We start from the raw sequence: 27,170 nt of genomic DNA on the forward strand, positions 1-27,170 counted from the left end.
TCAATATTTCTTTCCGAAATCAAAATCATCATCGAAATGATGATCATGGTCATTGAAACCTGAATCAATGTATCGCCGAGTGTGTACCGGGCTGGAACTTAGTGGTCTACAACCGACGGAAGACGACGCCGGTGCTGGTCCTTCATCGTACCGGGAGCAATGATGATCGCTTCCAGTCGTTCCCACCGGGGATGTTGACCCGTAATGACGACCCAAACAGGTACAATGGTGATGTGCGCTGCACATAGACTGCAACTTGTGCAGTAAATCGGATTCGGGGCTCTCATGCATGTGCAGCAGCTTTGCGACTGAGGTACGGAAGGCTTGTAACTGCGACAGACGGTGGCTCGTATCCGACAGTTGTGTTTTCAGCCGGGAGAGTTCCTCACGAAGATGCTGCAACAAAATCACAAAATAACTCAATAAAGTTGGATCCATATTTGACTCATAACATACAGAAATTGCGTGTTCATCGCGAACTCTTCGGTCGTGAGAGCTTTCAACGGCTGACCTGGCTCGGGATTTGTAGGCGGCGAGCTGACTGACCAGTCGTTCTCGCTCATTCTCCAGCTCACAGAGTCGTGCTTGTAATTCATCACATTTCCGGGCTCGTTCCAGGGCTGTTAGTTTATAGTCTGAAGCTTCGTTAAGTTGAGCTTTCACCTCAGCCAGTTGATGTTTTACTTCGGACAGCTGCTGCGAAGTACGTTCGGCGTTTTTGGAGTTTCGACGAGCTCTGTGAACAGCTTCATCACGTTCGGTCTGTAAAACAAAAACGAATGACCGTTAGAACTTTTTTCTGAACGTCAGAGTTCAGCAACGAATAAACGAATGAAATGGAAATCTACTTGTAGCATGACTTTCCCCCTGGCATTGTCTTCAAGAAGTGCTATTTTACGCCGAAGTAGTTCCAGGTGCAGATCCCTCCGTTGAACCTGTTCCCTAAGAACACGAACCCGCCGTTGCAAATTGTACAGTGCTGAGCTCTACAAAGTGAAAATGTGGTGAGTGAATAAGTGAGAAAATATGTGAGCAAACAATGTAAATAGGGCATTCCAGGCGGCTTTCATAAATTAATTCGACACAACATCTTCCGTTTCGCTAAGAAATTTAATATTTATTCAATGTGACTAAAGGTGATATTCATTTGTATGTATTGTATGTAATGGACTTATGGTGTTACTCAAACAAACCATTTATTATTATATACGTATTTCGTGGACGCTTAGGGGCACTAACGTGGCTAGGACCTTAAGAAAAGGTGGCGCACCAATTTGAAACCTAAGCTCAAATTAAACTGGAAATTGGAGTTTGAATTGAACTCAAAATTTGACTAGAATTTAGACTTCCAATTCAAATGAAATTTTGGTTTATATTGCAAGTCCCATTACAAGTCCCATTTTAAGTTTTGTTTCTACTTCTATTCAAAATCCAATTTTAAGTTCTTTTTCCACTTTAATTTTGGGTTTCAAGTTTCAATTTCTAAGTTAATTTTCAACATCAAATTTGTAAATTCAAGGAAAATTTGAACTTCAGCAGCATACCCAACGTCACGCCTAATGTCAAATTCAATCGAATTTGAAGGTATCCAAGGCAGTTTTCGTACCAAATTCTGGTCAAGAATTTTATATCTTGTTCGATCAGCAGAGTGCCTGCCCCGAAAGACTGCAAAATAAAACAACTTAATTGGCCTAACGTCTTACGACAAGTCCTGTGCAATATAATTTCTCCATCTGTTTCGGTCCATGGCAACTGATCTCTAGTTCCGCGGGCACCCAGTGCACGCCAGATCTCGCTCCACCTGTTCTTGCCACCTGTCTCGTTGTGCCCCTTTTCGTCTTTTTCTTACCGGATTCGTTGCGAAAACCATTTTTGCAGGATAGTTGAAGACTAATCTCAAGTTTTTTAGTCTTGACCTTGAAATGAGGTCATACATATATTAATATTTTTTTGAAACGATGGTTCTACAATTGACGAAGGGACGGTAGGGGAAAGAAATGAAAATTTTTGGTGAAGGAGGGGAAGAGCGGAAAGGAAGGGGGGGGGTATTGGTAGCTATGCTTGACAAGTAGTCATTTTGACTCCTACCTTTTGTCCAATGCTGGAAGATGCATGAGTCGAACCAAGCTGTAATCTGAGATTATAACCGGATTCGAACCCACAATGCCCACAGATGCCCTGGAGGGTGCATCTCATGCACCTTCCAGCATTGGACAAAAGGTAGGAGTCAAAATGACTACTTGTCAAGCATAGCTACCAATACCCCCCCCTTCCTTTCCGCTCTTTCCCTCCTTCACCAAAAATTTTCATTTCTTTCCCCTACCGTCCCTTCATCAATTGTAGAACCATCGTTTCAAAAAAATACAGGATAGTTGTCCGGCATTCTAGAAACATATCCTGCTTAACGTATCCGTCTAGCTTTAACCACTTTCTGAATACTTGGTTCGGCGTAGAGACGCGCGAGCTCGTGGTTCATTCTTCGCCTCCATACATCGTTCTCTTGCACTCCGCCAAAGATGGTTCTTAGCACCCGCCGTTCAAAAACTCCGAGTGATCGTAGGTCCTCTTCTAGCAGTGTCCACGTTTCATGCCCGTAGAGGACAACCGGTCTAATTAGCGTTTTGTACAGTGTGCACTTTGTACGGGGGCTCAGATTGTTCGACCGCAAGTGTTTATGGAGTCCGCAGTAGGCCCGACTTCCGCTGATAATACGTCTTTTAATCTCAAGGCTGGTATTGTTGTCCTCTTTTGCCAGTGAGTCAAGGTATACGAACTCGTGGACTACCTCGAACACATCTACGTCGATTACCACGGTACTGCCCAAGGTACTGCTCGGTCCCGACCCCAGCTTATACTTCGTTTTAGACGTATTTATCTCCAATCCAATCTTCTCTGCTTTGCGTTTTAGTCTGGTGTACTAATCTTCCACCGCCTCAAATGTTCTGCCGGCAGCATCCACGTCGTCAGCAAAGCAGATAAATTGACTGGATTTATTGAAAATCATGCCCCGCATTTCGATCGCCGCTCGTCTTATCACACAAATTCGAATGGGTCCGAGTCCGACAATCCACCCGAAATTCTCACACAGCACAGGATCCCATCCATCGTAGCCATGAAAAGTCTAGTAAGCTTACCCGGAAAGCCATTTTCGTCCAAAATTTTCCATAACTTTTGTCGGTTTACGCTATCATATGCGGCTGTGAAATCGATGAACAGGTGGTGCGTGGGGACTCGGAATACGCGGCACTTCTGGAGGATCTGCCGCAAGGTGAAGATTTGGTCCGTTGTACACCAACCCTTTATGATTTCCCACAAATCTATTAGCTATTGGCGATAGTCGATGAAAGATGACTTGGGACAGCACTTTCTAGGCGGCATTCAGAATAGTGATTGCTCGGTAGTTCTCACAATCCAGCTTATCACCTTTTTTGTAGATAGGGCAGATAACCCCGTCTTTTCACTCCTCCGGTAGTCGTTCCGTATCCCAAATCTTGACAATCAGTTGATGCAGACAGCCTGGCAACTTGTCCGGGCCCATTTTAATAAGTTCCGCTCCAATGTCATCCTTTCCCGCTGCTTTGTTGATCTTCAGCCGCTGGATGGCTTCTTTAACTTCCTTTATCGATGGGGGTGGCACATCTTCGTTGTTTGCTACTCAAATGTGGTCACTTCCTCCGCTATCATGGTCTTCCGCCTGTACGCCATTTGGGTGTTCATCGTAGTGCTGCTTCCACCTTTCTATCACCAAGATACCTCCAAGATTCCAAGATATTCTATCAGTCAAGATACCTCCATCTTTATCTCTGCACATTTCGGCCCGCGGCACGAAGCCTTTGCGAGTTCCGTCTCTGATAGAACTTCCGTGTGTCGTGAAAGCGGTACAGCTGTTCGAGTTCTTCGCACTCCTTCTCCTCTTGGTGGCGCTTCTTCTCCTTGAAGAGTCGGGTTTGCCGCCTTCGCTTCTGTTTGTATCGCTCCACATTCTGACGGGTGGCTCTACGCAGTATTTGTAACCGCGCTGCGTTCTTCTCAGCCAATATCTGCTGGCATTCTTCGTCAAACCATTCGTTACGTCGATTCGGTGCCACACGGCCTAGGACGTTCTCCGCTACACTGTTAATGACTGTTTTCACGGCATTCCAACAGTCCTCAAGAGGGGCTTCATCCAGCTCACCCTCTTCCGGCAGCGTAGTTTAGAGAGATAACGCGTAGCTTTCGGCGACATCCAGTTGCTTCAGTCGCGCTAGATTATACCGTGGCGGGCGCCGGTATCGTTGTTCACAACAGATAGTTTTTGACGTATCCTTACCATCACTAGTTAGTGATCCGAACCGATGTTAGCGCCCGGATGGGCTCTGACGTCGATAATGTCTGTGAAGTGCCGACATTCTATCGGAACGTGGTCGATTTGTGATTCTGTTTGGTTGGGTGGTCTCCAGGTGTACCGAAGGTAGAGGTTATGCTGGAAAAAGGTACTACGTATGGCCATGTTCTTGGAGGCGGCGAAGTCGACAAGTCTTATGCCGTTTTCGTTCGTTTGCGGGTGTGCGCTGAACCGTCCAATCACCGGTTTGAATTCTTCCTCCTAACCAACCTGAGCATTACAGTCCCCGATGACGCTCCAGCTGCGCGTAAAATTCGTCTTTGTCATCTTCGGTACTTCCGAGGTGAGAGCACGTTAACTATGCTAATATTAAAGAATCGGCTCTTGATTCTTAATCTGCACGTTCGGGTGCTGATCGGCCACCACCTGATCACCCGCTTCTACATCTCGCCCATCACTATAAAAGCTGTGCCCAGCTCGTGTGTATTGCCGCAGCTCTGGTAGATGGTATGACCATCTTTATACGTACGTGCCATCGTTCCTTTCCAGCATATCTCCTACAGCGCTACGATGTCGAACTTGCGACTCTTCACTTCTTTAGAAAGCACGTGGGACTTCCGAGGCAATTTAGAGACCGACAGTTTCAAGTTCCTAATCTCCAATCGTTAGTCCGCTTTCGTCGCCTGGGTCTTTGCCGATTGTTCCGATTACTTACTTACTTACTTAGGTGGCTTGCCGTCCTAAGACAAAGCCTGTTGAAAAAAATTTCTCCATGTAACTCGGTTGAGGGCTACCGCTCTCCAATTCCTCGGACACCGAGTTCTCTCCGACCTCGATCTCGCTCCACCTGGTCCAACCATCTTGCTCGTTGCGCTCCTGGTCGTTTTGTTCCTACCGGATTTGAGGCAAACACCATCTTTGCAGGGTAGTTGTCCGGCATTCTTGCAACATGCCCTGCCCATCGTATCCGTCCAGCTCATGCCCGTAGAGAACAACCGGTCTAATAAGCGTCTTGTACAGGGTGCACTTTGTACTGGGACTTAGTCTGCTCGACCGCAATTGCTTGTGGAGCCCATAGTAAGCACGACTTCCACTGATAATACGCCTCCGAATCTCACGGCTGGTATCATTGTCCGCCGTTACCAGTGAGCCAAGGTAGACAAATTCATCGACTACCTCAAACTCATCGCCGGCGATCAATATACTACTGCCCAAGCGGTGTCGTTCGGCCTCGGTTCCGCTGGCCAGCATGTACTTTGTTTTAGACGTATTTACCTTTAACCCAATCTTTTCTGCTTCGCGCTTTAGTCTGGTGTACTGTCCAGCCACCGCCACAGATGTTCTGCCGATAATATCCATGTCATCGGCGAAGCAGACGAATTGACTAGATTTGTTGCATATCGTGCTCCGCGTGTTGATATCCGCTCGGTTCATAACACCTTGTAGCGCTATGTTGAACAGCAGGCATGAAAGACCATCACCTTGACGAATCCCTCTGTGTGATTCGAATGAACTTGACAATCCACCCGAAATCCGACCACAGCACTGTGTACCATCCATCGTAGATTTAATCAGTTTGATGAGCTTCTTGGGGAAGCTGTTCTCGTACATGATTTTCCATAGCTCTTTCCGGTCGATGGTATCATATGCGGCTTTGAAGTCAACGAATAAATGATGCGTGGGAACTCTGTATTCACGGCCCTTTTGGAGGATTTGCCGCAGTGTAAATATTTGACCCGTTGTAGACCGACCTTCGACAAAGCCGGCTTGATAAGTTCCCACAAATCTATTCGCAATTGGTGATAGACGGCGGAAAATGATTTGGGACAGCACTTTATAGGCGGCATTAAGAACGGTGATCGCTCGATAGTTCTCACAGTCCAACTTGTCGCCCTTTTTGTAGATCGGGCAGATAACCCCATCTTTCCACTCCTCCGGTAGCTGTTCCGTATCCCAAATTCTAACAATTAGTTGTTGCAGACAAACGGCCAGCTTTTCTGGTCCCATTTTAATAAGCTCCGCTCCGATGCCATCTTTTCCAGCTGACTTGTTGTTCTTTAGCTGCATGATGGCCTCCTTAACTTCGCCTATCGTTGGGGCTGGCACCTCTTCCCCGTTTGTTGCACCGTCGAAATCGCTTTCCCCGCCGCCATGGCTCTCCGCCTGGGCGCCGTTCAGGTGTTCGTCGAAGTGCTGCTTTGTTCCGAAGTGCTGGTTGTTCCGATTAGAGTTATTATTACTTACGGAGTCCATTGCTTAGATTTTTTAGTGGTTCAGGCTTGCAAAGCGCGCAACCAACACCACAGTATCGCCGGAGGGCCAGCGTAGCTCGAAGGAGCCCCCCTCCCCTGTCAGCATACGACCTTGGTTTCCACCGGGGTTGGTTACCCGATCTCCACCGAGGTTGCTCGTATCCCGGCTGGTACCACGAGGAGGTAGCGGTAGGAGTTGTTGGGTAAGAGGCAGTGGACCACTGTGGGGTCTATTTTATGCCCAGTGCGCAATGCATCGATGGTACGCATTACCCAGCTGTTTACCAACCAAAATAAAACAAGAAATTTTCGAAAAAGTTACTCGTTTGGCAAGCGATCCCCAGTTACGGACTGAAAAGTTACTATCGAAATTTGTGGAACTAGGAAATTTATCAAAAGTAATGTTTTCAGAAAAAGTTGTCTATTCAGTTTTAGGTTACTCGTCACTCCACTTTAGGCTTATCGAATTCCCTCGTACGCTGTGCTCTCGACAGGAATCGTTGCAAAGAACAGTTTTCTCGACACGGTTGTCTGGTTATATACGCAGTATGTTCGGTACAGCTGTGTGAAACCGAATTGTGATTGTGATTCGAATTGTGCCCACAAATGATAGCAGCGTGCCGGCTCCCGATCTCGAAGAGATCTGGCAAGAAATTCGTCAGTTGAAGAATAATAGAACCGGAAAGGACTGTCTCCCGACAGAACTCTACAAAAATGATCAAAAACCGCTAGTAATGGCACTTCACTGGATAATTTCAAGGATTTGGGAGGAGGAGAAACTGGCGCAAGAGTGGATGGAAGGTGCAGTCTATCCCATCTACAAAAAGGGCGACCGGCTAAATTGTGACTACCGCGGTATTACGCTGGTTAACACCGCCTACACGGTTCTTTCCCAGATTCTGTTACGTCGTCTATCTCCAATAGACAGAGCGTTCGTAGGGTAGTACCACTGTGGGGTTTAATGAGAGCCCGTGCTACTACGGATCAAATTTTTACTCTCCGACAAATTCTCCAGAAATATCGAGAGTACAACGTGCACACGCATCATATTTTCGTGGATTTCAGAACAGCATACGATACATTTGAACACGAACAGTTATGGCAGATAATGCACGAGTACGGTTTTCCTCACAAACTGATTAAAGCTACCCTGGAGCGAGTGATGTGCTACGTGCGCGTTTCGGGGACATTCTCGAGCCCTTACAAATCGTGCAGAGGGTTGCGGCAAGGAGATGGACTGTCCAGCATCATCAAACTAGAGGTGCGATATTCAGGAATAGTAGCCAACGCCTAGCCTTCGCAGACGACCTCGATATCATTACTAGCAACCTTGGGATGGCGGAGGCAATCTACGCCAGACTAAAAACGGATAGGGTTACAAATCAATGCGTCGAAAACCAAATATATGGTAGGAAGAAGCTCCACAGAAAGCAACGTTTCCCTACCACGGACAGTGACTTTTGACGGCTATGAACTGGAAGTGGAAGATGAATTCGTATATTTGGGATCTCTGGCCACTGCCGACAATAATACGAGTAAGGAAATTCAACGACGTATTCAGGCTAGAAACCGCGCCTACGCCTACACAAAGCTAACGATAAACAAAACGCTAATCAGACCAGGAGTCCTCTACGGACTAGAGACAGTAACGGAAGACATACGTGCACTTACCGTATTTGAACGAAAGGTGTTGCGGACTACTTTTGGCGGAATACAAGCGGACAGCGGAGAGTTACGTATGCGTATAAACCACGAGCTGCAGGAATTACTTGGAGAGATTCCTATCATACACCTGGCAAAAGTTGGGTGACTAAGGTGGGCCGGTCACGTCGCAAGGATGCCGGACGACTGTGCAGTGAAATCCGTTCTCTTCAAGAACTGCACTGGCACCAGGAATAGAAGGTCCTAATGTGCTAGATGGCTCGACCAGGTTGAAGCCGACTTGCTTGTGTCAAGACGCGCAACGAATTGGCGACGAGTAGCCCAGGAACGAGTACAATGGAGAGGAATTCTTGATACGGCAAAAGCCACCTGGGTTCTCGGCTGGTAAAATAAGTAATAGCTTGGTTCAATCTGCGAATTTCTCAGTTTTGTGAGAAGTTACGACCTACGAGTCTAGTAAGTGTTGTTGCAATGACCCTGCCTGGCCCTACCTATAAAACACCTTTGATTTCATTACTTTCTTCTACCATTCTTTTTGTCTATTGGAAAGACTACCGTCATAAAAATTATGTAATGCTTGACCTCATTATAAATGTCAAGACAACAACCTGAGGTTGAACATATTAGGTTATAGTTCACACGATTAGGCAAATTTTCATCCAGGTTAGAGAAGATCGGTTATAAAAGTGAACGATTTTTGCAATTTGCCACGGAATGCCCCGGATATTGAAAACAATCATTTGCTTTACTTCTTTCATTGGCAGATCGGTACAGGAACGTTCCCGTCTCAGTTTCGGTTGGCCGCTGTGGTGATGATGAGAATGGGAGTGCGTATGATGGTGAGCCAATTCCCAGCAATTCTGAATGTGAAACATGCATCCTCAGCAATCGTATAACATATTTTGTTGAAAAAAGATTAGACATTTTCCTTACCTTATCACAAAGTCCGTGAACATGATGATCGTGGTGACTAGACAACCGTTCTGCTCTTTCCAGTAATGTTTCTCCTAGAATTGTGGTATCGCTTCCAGGAGCCGGAGGTTCCGTACATTCGCTCCAACATAGCGCACGAGCAAGTCGTACCAGGTATTCACTTAACTGTGATTTAGAAGAAAAAAAAACAATAACTGGCTAGTCGTTAGAATCATTCATGCAATCACTGTTATCATACCGTCGTATGTTCGGCTCTAAGATGCTGTAACTCATGACAAGCTTTTTCTAATCGCTGTTCGGCACTTATTCGATGTTGCTCTTCAGATTTTAGCCGGCATGTTGTACTTTCTTGATGCTCACCGTGACGGGCCGCTTCCTGATGAAGTTGTTCTTTGAGGTGAGCCACTTGCTGAAAAATAAATGTCATCTTAACTCTTTCAAGAAACGTGTTTTCAGTGTGGGATTGTACTCTCAAGCAAATATGCAAGTTTCGGTATACAATTATCCTAAATTTGTCCTAAATTTGAAACAATTTTCAAAACGACATAGAACCTACGTGATTCCAAAAAATATCTAAATGGAAAATTATATAGGTAATTTAGGAACGTTCCAGATACTTACATCATGAAGTGACTGATTGTGGTTTGTAATTTCGCGCACCTTATCTCGGATGTTATTTTCGCAGGGTTCATTGACTCCTACAATAGTAGCCACCGTCCTGAGGAACTGCGATCTCTCCGTGTGCAGTCTGTCGTTAGTATTTTGCAGTCTACAACTGCGCGATTCGAAACCTCTAAGTTCCTCTACAAAAGTTACCATTTAGTAGACAATTTTCCTCTAAATCAATTCTAATCTATACATCAAACATACCTCTAAGTTTATCACCGTTCACCTCACTCTCGGCCAGTCGATCACGGGTCACCTGCAGATCACGCTCCGCTTGACGACAGCGTGCTTCCAACCCTTGGGATAACGTCTGCAAACCGTCAATTTGGGTTTGCAGTCGAGTTTTTTCCGCACAGGCTGTTGTTTTCGTAGTGATGAGTTCCGCTTCGGTAGAGGTTAGGTGTTCGCAGGCCCCTGCTAGCTTCGATCGCAGACGTTGTAGCTCGGCAACCGTTTCCGCCGCTTTGCTCAGTACACACTCTGGTGTCAGATGAGTCCCATCACACACATCGATTCCCAAACAGAGGCATAACCTGCGCACCAAATCCTGCAGATGTGCTCTGGCCTGATCCCGGTTGGCTTCCTCTTTAGTCAAGTCACACTCTAGACGCCTTGTTTTTGCACATAACTCTTTTATTTTATCCTCCAGGTGCTTTTTATCGCGATTCAACGTACCAACGATGCTTTCACTGCGGGAGTGCAGGGTTTTCTCACGTGTTTCAGTAGCCGAAAGACGCTGCTGCAAGGAACTTATCAGAGACGTTTGACGGGCGCTTTGTGCCCGCAACGCCTCGCATTCGTTCTCTTTAGCGCACAGGGAACTTTTCGCATCGGACAGCTCGGCCATGAGGCGGTCCCGTTTGTAGGTGGAAGCGGCCAGCTCGCTCCGAAGCGTCGTGGCCAAATCTATCGAGTGCGCCAGGTGATCGTTGCATGATGGTTCCGGCTGAAAAGGTATCATCCATTAACAAATTTCGAAAATAATATATAATTATATAAGTAGTTATGCAGTCATGCCTCTGTAGTTGAAAGCTTGCTTTGTTCAGTCACATATGCCATTTTTTCAATTAATTTTAGACTCTTTACATCAGCAATGCATTCGTGTCTGTACCAAAAGAAAGTTTCTTCTTTCAAAAAGCACTTTCTAATGGTAAAAAAATATTTGGAAATTATGGTTTTCCTAAGGAGATACAAAAAGTATTTTCTTGATTTTAAGTTAAAAATGGGTGCTATCTTGAGAAAAAGTTCGTCACATTACAAAAGTTAGCGATTACTCTACAGGCTATGTATAAGAGTTAACGAATTTCCATATAACAAGCAAAAATATGGCGAATGACCAAATGGCTAAAACCACATTAAAAAATAAAATATATAAAAAAGCAAGAATAATTTGCAGACTGCCAACAACGTAAATAATCAATAATGGACCTGGAATAATATCATACATTGAATTGTTCATTTTATGTAGGGGGAGGATGTGGCATCCTGGTATAGCATAGGTAAAGGTATAGCATTTTAGAGGATTTTCCTTGAAAGTGATATGTGTTTTAATGACACATTATTTGGGTAGTTGCCGGTAGCGTTTAACTGCCACAGAGAGAAAGAGTCGCTTGATAGCTTAGCGCGTAAATAGTAGTTAGTTTGTGTTAGATGGTAAACCGCAGGACGTCACACCAACTAGTTTTATTATGATACTAGTTGAGCACGAACCTTACGATCCGGAAAATACAAATGTCTGTTCCGAAAACTGCGGATACATTCCATTGGCCAGTGTTAGCGAAGATGTTTAATCTTTGTTCTTTGAGTTCTTTGAGTTTGAGTTCTTCATATGGTCAGTGTTAAGTCAGGCAGAACCTAGTGACAAAATTGTGACTTCGAGAAAAACGTAATCAAAGTTTGCTGCTCTGTATGGTTTATAGCTATCAATCGTTCGAAATCATATTATAACTCTGGATATTTGCGACATTTATATAGTCTGAGTAGAGCAAAATGTTGCATAGAAAATTTTTGATCGTTTGCTTTCATTAACTCATTTTTTGAAATTTTGCGACTTGGTCCGGTCTGATTTAACACCGACCATATGATATCGCGACAAGCAATCGAGTTGAGCAGGCGAGTCGAGCAGTCGAACCAAGAGTCGAGTCAAGCAGTTGGGTCGAGCAATTGGGTCTAGCAATCGAGTCGAGCAGTTTAATCAAGCTGTTCAGTGAAGTAGTCCAGTCGAGCAGTTCGGTCGAGCAGCTAAGTCAAGCAGCTAAGTCGAGCAGCTAAGTCGAGCAGCTAAGTCGAGCAGTAGAATCGAGCAGTCAATTCGAGCAGTTTAATCTAGCAGTCCAGTCGAACAGTTTAATCGAGCAGTTGAGTCGAGTAGTCCAGTCGAGCAGTTGAATCGAGTAGTCTAGTCGAGCAGTTGAATCGAGCAATCCAGTACAGCAGTTGAGTCGTACAGCCGATTCGAATAGTCCAATCGAGTAGTTGAGTCGAGTAGTTAAGTCGAGCAGTTGAGTCGTGTAGTTCAGTCTATGATGATGATGATGGAGCCCACCTCATTCCCCTACAAAGGTTTGAGGTAGTCGATTTATCTAATAGATAATTAGTGAATATACATTTGAACCAGGTAAACAAACAAAACGATCTGGTTTTTAACACAGATATAAATTCCTTCGATAGTATTCAAATACAAGTTATAACTATTAAAAATATATAATTTTTCAAGTTATTGCCAAACCAAGAATCTTCAGTACCAATTTGCAGCCTACTGTCAGTTACCAAGATGTTCATATAATTTAGGTTAAGCCGATACCCAGTTTAGTCCGCTACTAAATCGAAGCAGTCCCGACGAGGCCATTCCCGCTGTAATCAGCAAGCAAAGCACAAGTCCAACCTTCAACTTAGTATGAGACTTATAAGAGCATCCCCACCCAGGGAAATCAAGAAAATTTCCAACCCGAAAAAATCCTTGACTGGCTAGGAAATTATACATCTAATAACAAGCAGAAGCATCCAAATCTTCCTGAACAATCACGAATTTGTCAACTACTAGTAGTTAAGTCAGATATTTCTAATAGCAAGAACAGTCAAATTTTTAAGTCAGTCCTCTATATCTGTTTATCGCGCGCGATTCTCAAACCTTTGAAGACTTCTCTTTTTTTTTTTAAAACTACATTAACAATTACAAAATCCATCATCACCATGATGACGAACATAATAGTTTCATTGTGCTTCATTAATCTCTAAAAAAAAATACTATAATAACAGGTGTCAAAATTAAATAATCAGTTGCAAGAACTTCGTCAAATATCATTTAAGCTCAAAATACAGCCTTTACGTGTGAAATGCATTGTCTCTTAAATTCTGATAGCGTCGTTGTACGTCTGATGTGCCTAGGTATCGAATTGTATATCTTAATTCCTTTAAAGAACAAAGAATTTTGAGAAGCACCAGTTATAAAATTAGGTGTTCTAATCTCTGCCGCATTTCTTGTATTATATCTATGGATGTCACTACCCCTTACAATTCGATCACACAAATATCGAGGTAGCAATCCGTTAACTACTTTAAATATGAACACCATTGTCAAGAAAACAATTCGTTGCTTCACCGACAACCATTGCAAAGCATCCAGCATCAGCGTTGAGGAAGTGAATCTATTGCAACGCAAAATTAAACGCATGATTTTATTTTGCAAACGCTGTAACCTCGATATTTGTGATTCATTCGCTAAAAATAATATGGAAGTGCAAAAGTCTAAGTGGGGAGAGATGATTGATTTATAGAGATGAATCTTACTGAAAGTATTCAGCTCTTTTTTCAAACGACAGAGAATCCCGTACTTCTTGGCAACCTTTTTGATGACATTGTCAATATGAGTATTGAACTTGAGTTTGTCATCAATAATAACACCAAGATATTTAATCTCGTGTACCCGTTCAATGATTTCGCCGTCAATCTCTACATCAACGTGATCATTCAAACGGTTGCGCGATATTACCATGAATTTGGTTTTACTAGTATTTAACTTCAATTGTTTGAATTTCAACCATCTACTCAGCGAGCGCAAATCTACATTCAAGTGTGTTATGGCATAATCGAGATTTTTAGCTGCTATGAACAACACAGTATCATCAGCGAAAAGATTGATGTCACAGAAACGTAAAACTCGTCTCATGTCATTAATGTACATAATGAATAATAGAGGCCCCAATACACTCCCCTGAGGTACACCTAGAGTATTCGTCACGGGATCTGAGATAAAATCATTAAAAATTGTCTTTTGAGTTCTGTCACATAAGTAGCTCTCAAACCATTTATATGCAGTACTCGTTATTCCGAAGCGCTTTATTGTTTGCAACAATAAGGGCCTAGAAATCGTTTCAAAAGCACGTTTCAAATCCAAAAACACCGCAACAATAGTATCTTTACGCTCGATATTCTCTTTCCATTTTGCTAACACCAAATTCAATGCAGTTTCACAAGAATGATCTTCCCGATATCCTGATTGCTCTGGTATTAGCAAATCGTTATTATTAATATAGTTCAACAGCTGGCCTTTCACAACAAGCTCTAAAATTTTCTCTAAAGTGTGCAACATATTGATAGGGCGAAACTCTTCGGCTTTAATCGTCCCAGCAATTTTTTGAATCGGAACCACTAACGATTCCTTCCAAACATGTGGCACGTGCCCAGTTTGCAATGATTCATTTATAAGGCTCAGCAGGTCGTGTCCAATGACATGAAAACAATCTTGTACGACTCTAGCGTTAACATTATCAATTCCAGTCGTTTTTTGTAACGAAAAACAAATATTTTTAAGTTCTACTAATGTTATTGGATGAAAATCGCTAAAACAACAGTTAGTGGCAATCGGTTGTTTTATTTCATCTGGTTCATCAACTAATTCAATAGATTGATTAATTGAAGAAACACTATCGATGAAATAATTATTAAACTTAGAAGCGATTGTTTGTTCAGATTGCTCTTCAGTGCCGTTAAAAGTTATGGACCGCGGCTTACAATCGCCAGGTTTTAACAAAGACTTTAGTATTCTCCATAACTCTTTGCTATTGTTTTTGTGTTGATCAATTTTCCTCTGTATATATTCACTCCGTGTCTTTTTTAGAGACTGTGAATACATATTCCGCGAAACGGTATAATTGTACCAATGATCACTTCTATTTGTTTTACAAAACTTTTTGTACCATTTGTCTCTTTTGCGTTTAAGACGCAATAAATCCAAATTGTACCAGCTATTCGAGTTCTGTATAACAACGAATTTTTGTTTGACTAACTGATTGGTACATGCTTTTAAGGTGTTATTAAGCACCGCCGTTTTCTGATCAAGGCTTCCTGTTAATGGAGAATCCAAGCTTCGTGCAACAAGTTCCGATACCTTTTGTTTTGAGTAATTTTTCCAGGTCTTTAATTCCACCAGATTACTACTACTGTTCATGCTACGATCAATATTTATTACTATCGTCTCATGATCAGTAATTTTTAACTCAGGGCACACCACTGCCAAAACAGAGTCAAAGTTAACGTAAACGTGGTCTATTAAAGTTCTACTGAACCTGGAAATACGCGTATATTCCTTAATTATTTGTTTTAAATTAAAGAATTCCGCTAATCGCTTCAAATGATTCGAATTATAGTTATCGCGCCAATTTATGTTGAAATCTCCCGTAATCATAGTAAATCTACTACAATCCACGAATATCTCAAACCAATTTTCTAAAATCTCTATAAATCGTTGGTCACTAGAACTGGGAGAGTGATAAATAATACCATAATTTCCCATCTTCATGCCGCTTTCCACTGTTATGCCTAAGAACCAATTACAATCGATTGCTTCGTTGTAGCGAAGAATAATTTGAACAGATTCTTTGACATAAATAGCAACCCCTCCAGTATGCCTTGAATGTGAACAACAGGCAGATATTTTGTATCCCGGTATAGAATATTGATCAAATGCATCAATATCTACAATATGTGTTTCTGACAAACATATCAAAGATGGACGTTTTTCCTCTACAATCTGTCGCAATGCAACGTAGTTTGTAGATAACCCAGCAATATTCAAATACATTATGTCAAATTGATTCACATTTCTCTTGGAGCTTGGTTGCTATTTATCGAAATGTAAACTGCCTTTTTTTTGCTCATACAATTTCTTGTAAACTAAGCATTCTGAACTAGATGCTGCGTGGTTAACGTCCAAATTCATTTTACGTTCTTTATTGAATTTAATACAATTAACACATTTCGAAACAGTGGACGTACAATCAGATGTTCTGTGTTTTTCACTGCACAAAGAGCACGTTTCGTCATTCTTACAATCCGTACTTTTGTGACCGAATTCTCCACATTTGAAGCATCTCAAAACATTAATTGCCGGAGCAATATGGCATCGATCCCAACCGACATTCACTTTTTTTGAAGTCAATAAACAGTTGTAAGTCTGTTTGTCAACTTCAATTATCGCATTGTACTTATTATACTTGAAACGTGGATTCTCGTACATATTAACAACCTTGACTTGATCTATGGAAATATCCTCATTTTGACTTCTTAAAAAGTCAATGAAGACATCAGAAGAATACTGATCACTCATGCCCATTACTTTTAACCTTGGCACCGGGGGAATGGGAACAACAGCAGTGTAACTCTCACCAAGATTACTTTCAATGCCTTTTTTCACGTGTTCCACAATATCTTTTGTTGCACACTCAACTATAACCGAGCCATCTTTCCCGTTTTTAAAGTTACTTATCTTGTGTGTTTTTGGATTTAATTTCGATTTTAAAAAATCCCGTGTAGCCTCACTACTCTGGGAGGACTCTTTTGGTTTAATCACAATAACTGGACCAGCTTTACGTTTCTTTACATTCCCTTTCAATACGCTAGCAAAGGTTACCTCTTCCTCTTCATTATTCGCGTTACTACCGCTATCATTCAATTTACGCTTTTTACTTTTCACGCTCAATTTTTCCGAATCTAAAACATGTTCGTTCATAACAACTAATTCCTGTTTACGTTGCATTTCAAAAAATGACCCAGCCATATTTTTCATTTTTTCAAGCATAGCTTTTTCAAAGCCGAGAAATCTATCATTTATAGCACCATTTACTTTTAATCCCAACTCTTCCATCCCGCTCTTAAACGCGTTGTCTATCTGAGCAGCAATGTTGTTTTGGATATCTGTGATGGAGTCTGAGTCTGGAGTCTAGCAGTTGAATCGAACAGTTGAGTCGAGTAGTTGAATCCAGCAGTCCAGTCGAATAGTTTAATCAAGCGGTTGAATCGAGTAATCTAGTCTGTAGAGCAGACATGTAGTAGACCAAAAAATATATACGTATAAGAAAAAAAATACATGGACGCTATGGACAGGCAGCAGCAATCGGCGGGTGCAGTTCGGTTTACGACATAGTCGAGCAGTTGAATCGAGCAATTGAGTCAAGCAGTTGAGTCGAGCAGTCGAAACATACAGTTTAGTCAAGCATTCCACTCGATCAGTCGGAACAAGCGGTTCGGTCGAGCAGTAAGTTTCACAGTGAAATCGAGCGATTAAGCGAAGCAGTAGAATCGAGCAGTCCAGTAGAGCAGTTGAATCAAGCAGTTGAGTGGAGCAGTCGATTCGAGCAGTAAAGTCAGTAAAGAGATCGAGTGGCTAAGTCGAGCAGTTAAGTCGAGCAAATTAGTCGAGCAGATGAAATAAGCTGTCCAGTCATCAGTTGAATCAAGTTGTCAGGTCTAGCAGTTAAATCGAGTAGTCTAGTCGAGTAGTTGCATCGAACAATCGAGTTGAGCAGTTGAGTCGAGCGGCCAATTCGAATAGTTCAATCGAGTAGTTGAGTTAAGCAGTTGAATCGAGTAGTTTCGTCGAACAGTTGAGTCGAGTAGTCCAGTCCAGCACTTGAATCGAGCAGTCGCATCGAACAGTTAAGTCAAGCAGTTGAGTCGAGCAGTCAGGTGGAGTGTTTAAGTCGAACAGTTAAGTCAAGCAGTGAAATCAAGCTGCCTAGTCAAGCAGTCCAGTCAAGCAGATAAGTCAAGCTGTTAAGTCGAGCAGTCGAATCGAACAGTCCAGTCGAGCAGTCTAGTCAACCAGTTGAGCAATCAAGCAGTCCAGCAGTCGACCAGTTAGGTGACTGAGAATAGAACGTCCTGTCAGGGGCCTGTTTTTAATTACCGATAAGCCTCTTATGACGTCATGTCAGAGACCTGGGTTTGGCTACAGACAAGCCTCTTATATAAATAGATTAAGATTATAAGCAACAGCAATAGAATTTGTAGATTATGAAAAAACTTACGTGGTGATGGTGATGTACAGGCGAGTGATGGTGCTTTGGCATAGTCTGAAATTAAAACATTTGACTGGGTTAAATTTTATGTCCATTTTTTCGACTGCATAAATCATTTGTAAATTACGTGCTGCATTGAATAGATATATGCATACATTTTTATTCACATATTTGTCCGCGCACTTTCTTCGTGTCTTTTCGAAACATTTTTTTGTTGTATTTATTACAGTTTACCTTTGTCGTGTACCTGAGCAAAGAAACTCAATAAGAAACAAAGAAAAGATTATTCCTTCATAAATAGGGTACCGGAGGATATTTTCAGCCCATTAAGCGGTAGCCGGAACAATATTCAGGAATTAGGTTGAAACTATATTTGAATCGTTTGTTTGAGAAACCCCACAAGTCCACTCGACACTATTGTTGGAAAACAACAAAAAACTGATTTTCTCAAAATTTTGACCAATCCTTATATTTTTTGGTATGAGGTTCTATGATAATATCTAAAATACATTATGTAGACTTATCTTTTGATCAAAATAATGATTCTAGCTGAAATTACAAGGCTTTAAAGTTGATGGATATTTGGGGTTTCTCAAACAAACGAGAAATTGACAGTGCACTTAAGTAGTTTTAGGCCGTTTTTATTCAAACTTGTGATCTTTCCATGCTCATAGTATGTAATTTGCTACCATATATCACTGAGGATGTTAAAAAACTACGTACCGCTAAGAAGAAAAAGAGGGGAGGGGCGCTAAATATTATTTATTAAAAATTTTGAAGTAGAATAATACAAGTTTTAGAAAAAGTTTTGTTCTTTTTCAATCCAAATTTTTATCATGGTTTGCATTTACCTATTAAAAAATAAAAGGTTAATGGAGTAACAGCGGTTTTTGAACTGCATAAATGGACCACAGTAACAAGAATTCACATCGAATAGAATACCTTGATACTTTGCTAGTAGTAATTAAAGATATTATAACCAGAAAATAAACATTTTAAATCTTGGATAATAATCGTACTATGATTATGGAACAGAATCTGAGAATAAGGGCCTGTTCTCAAATTACGTTATACCAAAAGGAAATGAAGATACGTGAACAGCATCTTAAATACTTCGAAATGATAAATTATTGATTTTACAGTTACTCGGGAGTGCTCGACGGATTATTTACATTAGGAAAAGCAACGAGTTAACAAAAAAGATAAATAGAAGATTAAGCCTTTTATTTATATATTGTGCTATTATTAACAGTGTATAGTAAATGGTGGGTTACTGCTTTTGTGAGAGACGCATGGATAGTTTAGTCTGTCGATTTCTGGAACGAGATTGCTACAGTTCTTACTATATCTAGAGTACAAGTACGGTTTATTTGCGTTTATCTTGTCGACTAACTAATCCAAGCTTATCTGCATTTGCAATCAGCTCGCACTTTTTCAGCTAAAACATCCTTTTCTTTTCGATTTTATACGCCGTTCTTTTACTTTTAATAACCTTCGCCTTGCATTCTTTAGTCCGCCGAACACTATGTTTCTTCTTTTTGACTGTGTCCAACTCGTAGTTTTTCGATTCCGAAGACATTTTTACACTATTGAATTGTGTTGCGAATACAACATTGCACGTAAATATTGAATGATAATTTTGTACCTATCGCAGCACCGCTCTAGGTGATTATCGGAAACATGGATATTTGGGGTTTCTCAAACAAACGGATATTTGCAACCCCAATTAAAAGGGGTTCGTGGAACTAACTTTTTCTGGAATTTTGAGGGAAGGTGTGGATCTCCTCAAGGATTCGAAAACTGTTAAAAAGTCCATTTTCATAAAAATGGCGTTTGTGGGGTTTCTCAAACAAACGATTCATTTATTTGAGACAAGACTTTTATACCAATTGACAGAATAACATTCACTGAATATCGGAGTGCATTTTGGTCTCAATGAAATGCTACTGAATTTGAGTTATAGTCGCGAGAAATGAACGTCATCATTAATAGCTGCGGCTATTTTGGGCCCATTTTCTATAGTGGTGTCTGTGTTGTTTGAATGTCCGGCAGGACGAAAAAACCTGCATGGCACAAACCATAACAGTTATAAAGCAGTCCACCGAATAACTCAATAGGTGATACTGCGCGAGTGCCCACCATAATTTCTTAGTTGCACAATTAACAATAATACTGATTTTTGGCATATTGTTGGGGTGGGGCTTATCAAAGGCTGATCGTCTATCAAAAACCAGCTGTATCCTTTTGAAGAAGCCTGAGAAATTACAATGAGTACCACCCAGGGGCCTATTCAGTAGATTACTGTCCTTCAAAAGCAGATTAAAAAAGAGACAGATGGATAACGTGATAACGGATAACGGATAACGGATAACGTGTCGGTATTGTCTACATACCGGCTCATTGAAGATAGCTAGTTTTGCAATTTGCAGTGACAACAGCTTGCTTCTGGCGCTAGTGTACATTAAATCGTGCATATACACTAGCACCAGAAGCAAGTGGTTGTCACTCAAAAACTAGCTATGTCAACATGATAGAAGAGTTTCAGGCGCATCTGCCTCGGATATTTGTAGTCGTGTAAATAGAGCATCATATGCTGAAATTAAAAACAAAATGCTAGTGAATGAAAATTTTTTTATACAGTGTTGCGAAGCCCACACACGCGTACTCATTCTAACGAACATGTTGGCATAAGCATCCCGTTCGAACTCCCACTCTATTTATTCATGCACTGCAACAAGTTTTTGCGAGTGTGTGTTTAGCTAACAGCTACAGTCGTGACTCGTCGTTTGTCGTTGCAGCCCGAGCTGCTGATGCCGATTACACGCGAGGGCTCGCACTCCCGCCCGTGAGTAGAATCGAGGGCAAAGATGAAGAAGAAAAGAAAAAGTAATGCAAAATTTGTATCCCAGTGCGTCACTAGCCCCACGGACAGTTAATTGCTCTGGATTTGACTCGGGATCGGAAATAAGCTATGCAGGAAGACGATGTAAGGATGTGCGTGCGCGAGTGTGTGGGTAGCAGAATGTCTGAAACACAGCAACGGTGTCTGTTTCTTTTACACCTGCGTGTGCGGTGTAAGCGTTGAATGCTATGTATCTCATACTCACTCGCGTGTGAGTAAGCAACGCTGATTTCTCGCTCAATTTGCAACATTGGAATAATTTATAAAAGAAGTAGAATTGTTCTGTGATACCGTATTCACAGCTGTTTAATTTCTAGAATAAGTAAACATGCTCATAATTGTGTGTTTTTCAAACCATCACCGAGAGCGGATACACGAAAGCGATTGCTTCTATTTTTTCGCCCTAATTACGCGCTAGTGCAGAAACAGTGGATTTAATGTTTATTGAATAAAAATTAGCAAATTACTTACTTTTTTTAATAGTTATATTAAAAAAACTAGTTATAACGCAGTCAATCCTATGAGTTGTACATTCGTTTCAGTATTGTTATATAGCGGCAAAGTTTTTATTTGAGAAAGCGCAGCAAAAAAAGGGAATGTATGCCGAATTTAGTAGCGTGCTGAAATACCCTCCGGTACCCTATATAGTAGAATCAAACAGAACTAAAGCCTTTAACTTAAATTTAAGATTCGATTAAGAATAAATGAGCAGTCATTAACTTTTCGTCGGAAAGCTCAATTTCGGAAGCAGCTTTTGTACCCAAAACAGGGGTTCTGTTTTTAAAAATGTATTCACTGCATTCTTCTTGCCAATCTGAATACAGAAAATACATTTTCATGAACAGAATTTTTGTTTCAAACAAAAAAACTGTTTTTAAAATTCATAGAATCAATGACGACTCATTTCTCCTAAAGGCACTCAAAAATAATTTTTGTTGTAGACATAGTTAAGTTGTGTTGTTTGAATATGTATAAGTTGTTGTTGCGAAATAAAATACATGGTACAGACCAAACAATAATCACCCTGCTTCTTTTCCTTTTTCCATTGGTAATAACTAATAGGCTTGAATGCATTTTCTTCCACTATGTAAACCGGATTCACATGTGTTGGTAACACCATAGAAAAGCACAACAAAAAATAGGTTAACCTGACGGTTGTGAGTGATTGAATTGAAATATAGGGCGAACTCATTTTGGGTTCCCCATTCAAATTCAGCCTTCTCAACGTCTGGTTAGAACTTTAGTAGAGGTACTCTACAGAAAACGTAAAAATTTCAGTGTTGGTATATGCAGAACTGGAATTGAGTATTCGATTGTTTATGGAGTCATAACAAAAATTACTCACATTCTGCCTAGGCATTTGAATTAAGTGCTTACGAGCACGAGTAATAATTTTTGTCATAAATTATATGATACAATATTTAATGCTGTAATGATGTAACGTCCCAGTAACGTATCCAAGAAAATCCTACAAAACTAAAAATGAAATGACTCGGTGTAAGTTTTTAATGTAGTTTTGAATATCACACTTTTTTCGATTGAAAACAGCTCTAGCTTTTTATCACTTTTTGTCACTAACAACTATGACCGATAATATTCCAAATAGTTTTCACTCATTCTCTGATCATTATTACATTCATCATTAAAAATTTATGCCATTTGAGAAATATTCTTCTAAAGCTCACCTCAACTTTAACACTTCACTTCACTGTTCATCATATTTCCTCCGAAGCTGAACTACCGAAAACGGGTCGTGTTCCAATGAAGGCTTCCAGCAACCTAATAATGCTTCCGAGTTTTCATTTAGGTAGTGTAATGGTATCCTTGCAAAACCACGACAAAGTTTGATTCACGATATCGGAATTTTTCGCCAACGAGCAACACCACTAACAAAGCAAACGAACGCATCGTTTCAGTTTGGTGGAAAACAGCCACCCCATCCCCTGCTTAATTTTCCCAGCCCTTTCGTACACATACCTGTGTATCTGTTAGTTGCTTATAATGCGCTTTGGTACAAGCACCAAACCTGGAAGCAAACAGATGGCAGGTTATTTCGGGTTTGTTTCGTGCGTCCTTAATATTAAACTAGTGGTTGCTGTACAAGTATTTGTTTACTACCAAACTGCACAGGTTCAGTACGAAGGTAATTGAGCAGTACTATAAAAATGAATCGATTTATAAACAAACTCAGCAGCAACTGGTAAGAATTGAATGCGATTCAAATCGAATATACAACTTAACAATCTATACAAATGTTGCTTGTGTAGAGGAGCTTTTTACCATCAGCTTTAAAGCAAATTCATTCAATGAAAACAAACCTGCCTAGAGGGTGGCGACTACATTTTCCAACCTGACGCAGAGGTAAACAAAGTTGTAATATCCATGGAAACGGCTCGGCGAGAACTTGCTGCAATTAGGACCTACAATACGATGGACGAGCGCGGTTTTATTTCTGAGCTTTTGTGCAGTGCTTGCGGAAAAGGACGACTTACATGATTGAATGGCTTTTCTAACAATGAACTTGCAATGTGTTTGATGACTTTAATTATAGAATAGACCTAGGGCAGAGTGGCATAACGGCGGTAAAATACGTTTTTCGACATTTTTGTTATCTTTTGTGGAAAGGCGGCAAGACAAATTGTGCGATAAAAATTAAGGTTCCTTTTTTATAATGGTAGTTTTTTTACAATCGAAGGTAGAATAGTAGAAGAAAGTAATGAAGCAAAGGTTTTAATAGTATCCAAACAGCACGGGACAAGGAGTAAAGGCGAAAGAGTGGAAAATTAGGGAGCGTCGTTGAAGCAATGTTTAAAAAGTTGTGTACCGCATCTTTTACCCAAGTTGGGGGATCCGCGGATCAAACCAAGCTATAATCGGAGCTAAAACCCAATTCTTTCAAGCCCTGTGCATTGGTTAACCTTTGAATCACTGCAGACTGCATAAAAGAAGACTCCACATCCCCCTTCAATAAGCGTGCGACGTACTTCAAACTCCACCAACAGTGACCCCTTCATTCCTTGTCCCGTACTGTTTCGATACTATCAACACCTTTGTTTCATTACCATTTAATTATATGCCTTACTTCATCATAATGACCAACCAAACAAGTGGTTGGTTTACGTTTCTAAAGTAATTACCTTACCAAATAATAGTAGGCAACACAGAACGAAAAAATGAATCTCACATTCGACGTAAACTGAAATGCATGTAAATAAATAAACACGTACTTTTGCATTAAGAAAAACGTAAACAGGAGGTAGGCACATTTCCGCTAATCCGCTAACAGCTAATTAGCTCAGCTAACATTTTGGTTAGCGGTTAGCGGTTTTGCTAATTTGTTTGCTAATGAAGTCGCTGCGGCTAAATTGAGCCCATTTTCTATAGTGGTGGCCGAAATAGCTAGCACAGCAATTAAATGCTTTTCAAAAACAGATCGAAAGAGACAAGAAAAGAGAGACCGATGGATAACTTCTCGCTATTGCCTACTGCCTTGCTGCTGGCGCTAGTGTATCATTGAATCGTTCATATACACTAACGCCAGTTGTCACTCAAATACCAGATATGTCAGCACATATATTGACAGTAGTGTAAATAACGCACCATATGCTGGAATTAAAAACAAAATGCTGGTAGGCTAGTGAATGAAAATTGATTTATATTTTCCTATCAGAGGGGAATTTTTGTGTTCTTCCGTGATAAAAAGAAGTAGAATTATTCTGTGACAGCATATTGACAGCTGTTTAGTTTCTAGAATAAGTAAACGTGATCATAATTGTGTTTTCTAAACCATCATCAAGCGCGGATACGCGTAAGCGATTGCTACTGATTTTTTCAGCCTGGTTACGTGCTAGTGGAAAAACAGTGGTTTTGATGTTTATAGAATAAAATTAAGCAAACTACTTACATTTTTATGAAAATAGTTATAACACATTAAAGCCTATGAGTGCTACATTCGTTTCAGTATTATTATATAGCGGCAAAGTTTTTATTTGGTAAAGTGTAGCCAAAAAAGGCAATGTATGCCGAAATTAGTAGCGTGATGGGAATACCCTCCCGTACCCAAATATCTATCAATATTATCGCACAGATTTGAGTCGAATCTCAAAGCTTCGTTAAGTTTTGTACGCCTGGAAAACAGTTTTTCACCACAGAAACAGATTTTCTACGGCTGCGGAATTCCAAAGCAAACTTTGAAAAACTCTATCTTATGGAAAATTTCCAAAATGTTTATTGTTTCTTGTTCTTGTACTTGTGTCATTCATTTATAAATGTGGTCATTGACTCATTGGCAAATTTCATCATTGACAATCCGGATAAAATATTATTTGGAAAAATCTTTTACAAAATGTTCCACAGCGATAGAAAACTGCAAAGAATAATCGAAAAAATCAAAGCCTGTCTCTTGGAAATATTTTCTATCTCTTCTATTTTCAATGTGAAAATGTTCTTCAAAACATTTTTTATGAACGCCTGTGATTTTTTTCATGATTTTTCCAGATATATACTTTATCTTAGACTTTTGCAACGAACATTTTCGTTTTTGCCAAAATTATCAAAGTATTGCCAAATTTGCGCTACCAACCAATTTAGCGGTTAGCGCTTAGCTTTAGCTTCCGCTAAATTTTTGGTTACTTTAGCGGTTAGCGGTTATCGAAGCTAACGTTTTGAATTAGCGGACTAGCTGTTAGCGAAGCTAAAATTTCGGTTAGCGGTGCCCACCTCTGGTAAACAGCCTAAACCGTTTCGAAAGGTACATTTTTATATAGCCAAATGTAATATATAAGCCTACATGTAGGCAACACACGCTACGATATTTTATATTGTGATTTTCGATGCTCCATTTATATGCATGTCAAAAGATGTAAATTTACAGGATTTTTTCGTAGAGTGTATATAATACTATGTTAGATGCACATTCTATATTAAGCACATTGACCATATTATTATGTTATGCTCTTCCCACTTATAAGAATTGCTTCAACGTGCTTTCATAAATACATACTGTCCATTAATCAAACGTTTTAAACGTTAGCGGTTACGAGTTGTGCAAAATTATTTATTCTGGCCGAAAATAAGATATGTTGCTTGGAGCAAATTACATGTTATTGATCAATCACAGCAAATTTAGAGTTTTTAATCTCACCTCTTCCCCACCGCACAAAATATCGAATATCTCCCAATCACTTTCACTATTTCCGGAGTTATCTTCACCGTTTTTCTTCTTTGACATACTTTTTAGCTTCAATATCTGAAAATAACTAGCTAAGATTTATTCAATAAATGTTTATCCTTGAAATCATCTACACAATCCCTGTAAACTTCGCAAAACTCTTCTAACGTATTTGAGCAGGTTCCTCGCGCTCACGGCCAGCATAATACTGATAAATCGATGATGAAGTTGGCACTGCTTGCTATAGCAGATGAAACAACAACTTCCGTTTTCACTCCAAGGACACTAAACTTCAACTGTAGTCTCGTTGGCGACCTACCCGTCGCTCATGATTCCTTCTAGTCTAGGATAGTAGAATTCCCCTTTTTAAAGAAATTTAGTTCCAAAGTCAACTTAATTAATCAAAACTGTGAACTGTCCTTGTGGCAGCCACAGTATGCAGAATAAAAATGTGTGCACATACACGGTCGCTTAACAATACTCACTTCAGTCGGGAGAGCCCTGCCGATAGTTAGGGAACCGTGCTTGCAGGATTCCGGCTGCTCGCGCGCACCCAGTCACACAGCCAGTCGGCAACAGGAGTGCGACTAACGACCTACAATGTTTAGCCGAAGCTCCAAGGAATTGTTTATTCCTCCGAGGGCGTTTCCAGGGGAATATTCGCAAATACTTCAGCCCACCCGTTGGTCGTTTTTCCGCTACAAAGTATTACTTGGCTTTTTCACAATATCGATTTGAAGCTATGTGGATGCGTTTATTCTTTACTTATAATATTGATGACAAATGTAAGATATTTTCTGGTTTACATTTTACAGTTTTCTGCTAATTCGAACAAATGGTAGTTCTATTTCATCGGATATCGTTAACAATTGAAACGTGATAAAAATTTCAATGCAATTACTCAGAACAAGGCGCAACAAGCCACTTGCATCCCATTCGATGAGCATTCAACTCCGAATAACAG

General features: G+C 40.7%; 1 protein-coding gene across 1 annotated transcript; it reads right to left on the bottom strand.

Moving 5' to 3' along the window:
• Positions 1 to 26,266, bottom strand: LOC128743656 (coiled-coil domain-containing protein 170). The gene is made up of 10 exons (XM_053840275.1): positions 26,180 to 26,266; positions 18,144 to 18,188; positions 10,042 to 10,783; positions 9,793 to 9,974; positions 9,410 to 9,580; positions 9,172 to 9,336; positions 8,988 to 9,098; positions 849 to 986; positions 457 to 762; positions 1 to 396 (listed from the first exon to the last, which is right to left on the bottom strand). The coding sequence occupies exons 1-10, from the start codon at positions 26,264 to 26,266 to the stop codon at positions 1 to 3; spliced, it is 2,343 nt and encodes a 780-aa protein (XP_053696250.1).
• Positions 26,267 to 27,170: the final 904 nt, after the last annotated feature.

This window comes from Sabethes cyaneus, chromosome 3 (assembly GCF_943734655.1).
Source record: "Sabethes cyaneus chromosome 3, idSabCyanKW18_F2, whole genome shotgun sequence".
Lineage (NCBI taxonomy): Eukaryota > Metazoa > Arthropoda > Insecta > Diptera > Culicidae > Sabethes > Sabethes cyaneus.

Coding starts and splice junctions, on each gene's coding strand:
- LOC128743656 (XM_053840275.1), bottom strand. CDS start 26,266: ATGTCAAAGAAGAAAAACGGTGAAGATAACTCCGGAAATAGTGAAAGT. Junction 9,099..9,171: donor TTCACGGACTTTGTGATAAG/GTAAGGAAAATG, acceptor TTTCACATTCAG/AATTGCTGGGAATTGGCTCA. Junction 987..8,987: donor CCGATCTGCCAATGAAAGAA/GTAAAGCAAATG, acceptor TTCACTTTGTAG/AGCTCAGCACTGTACAATTT.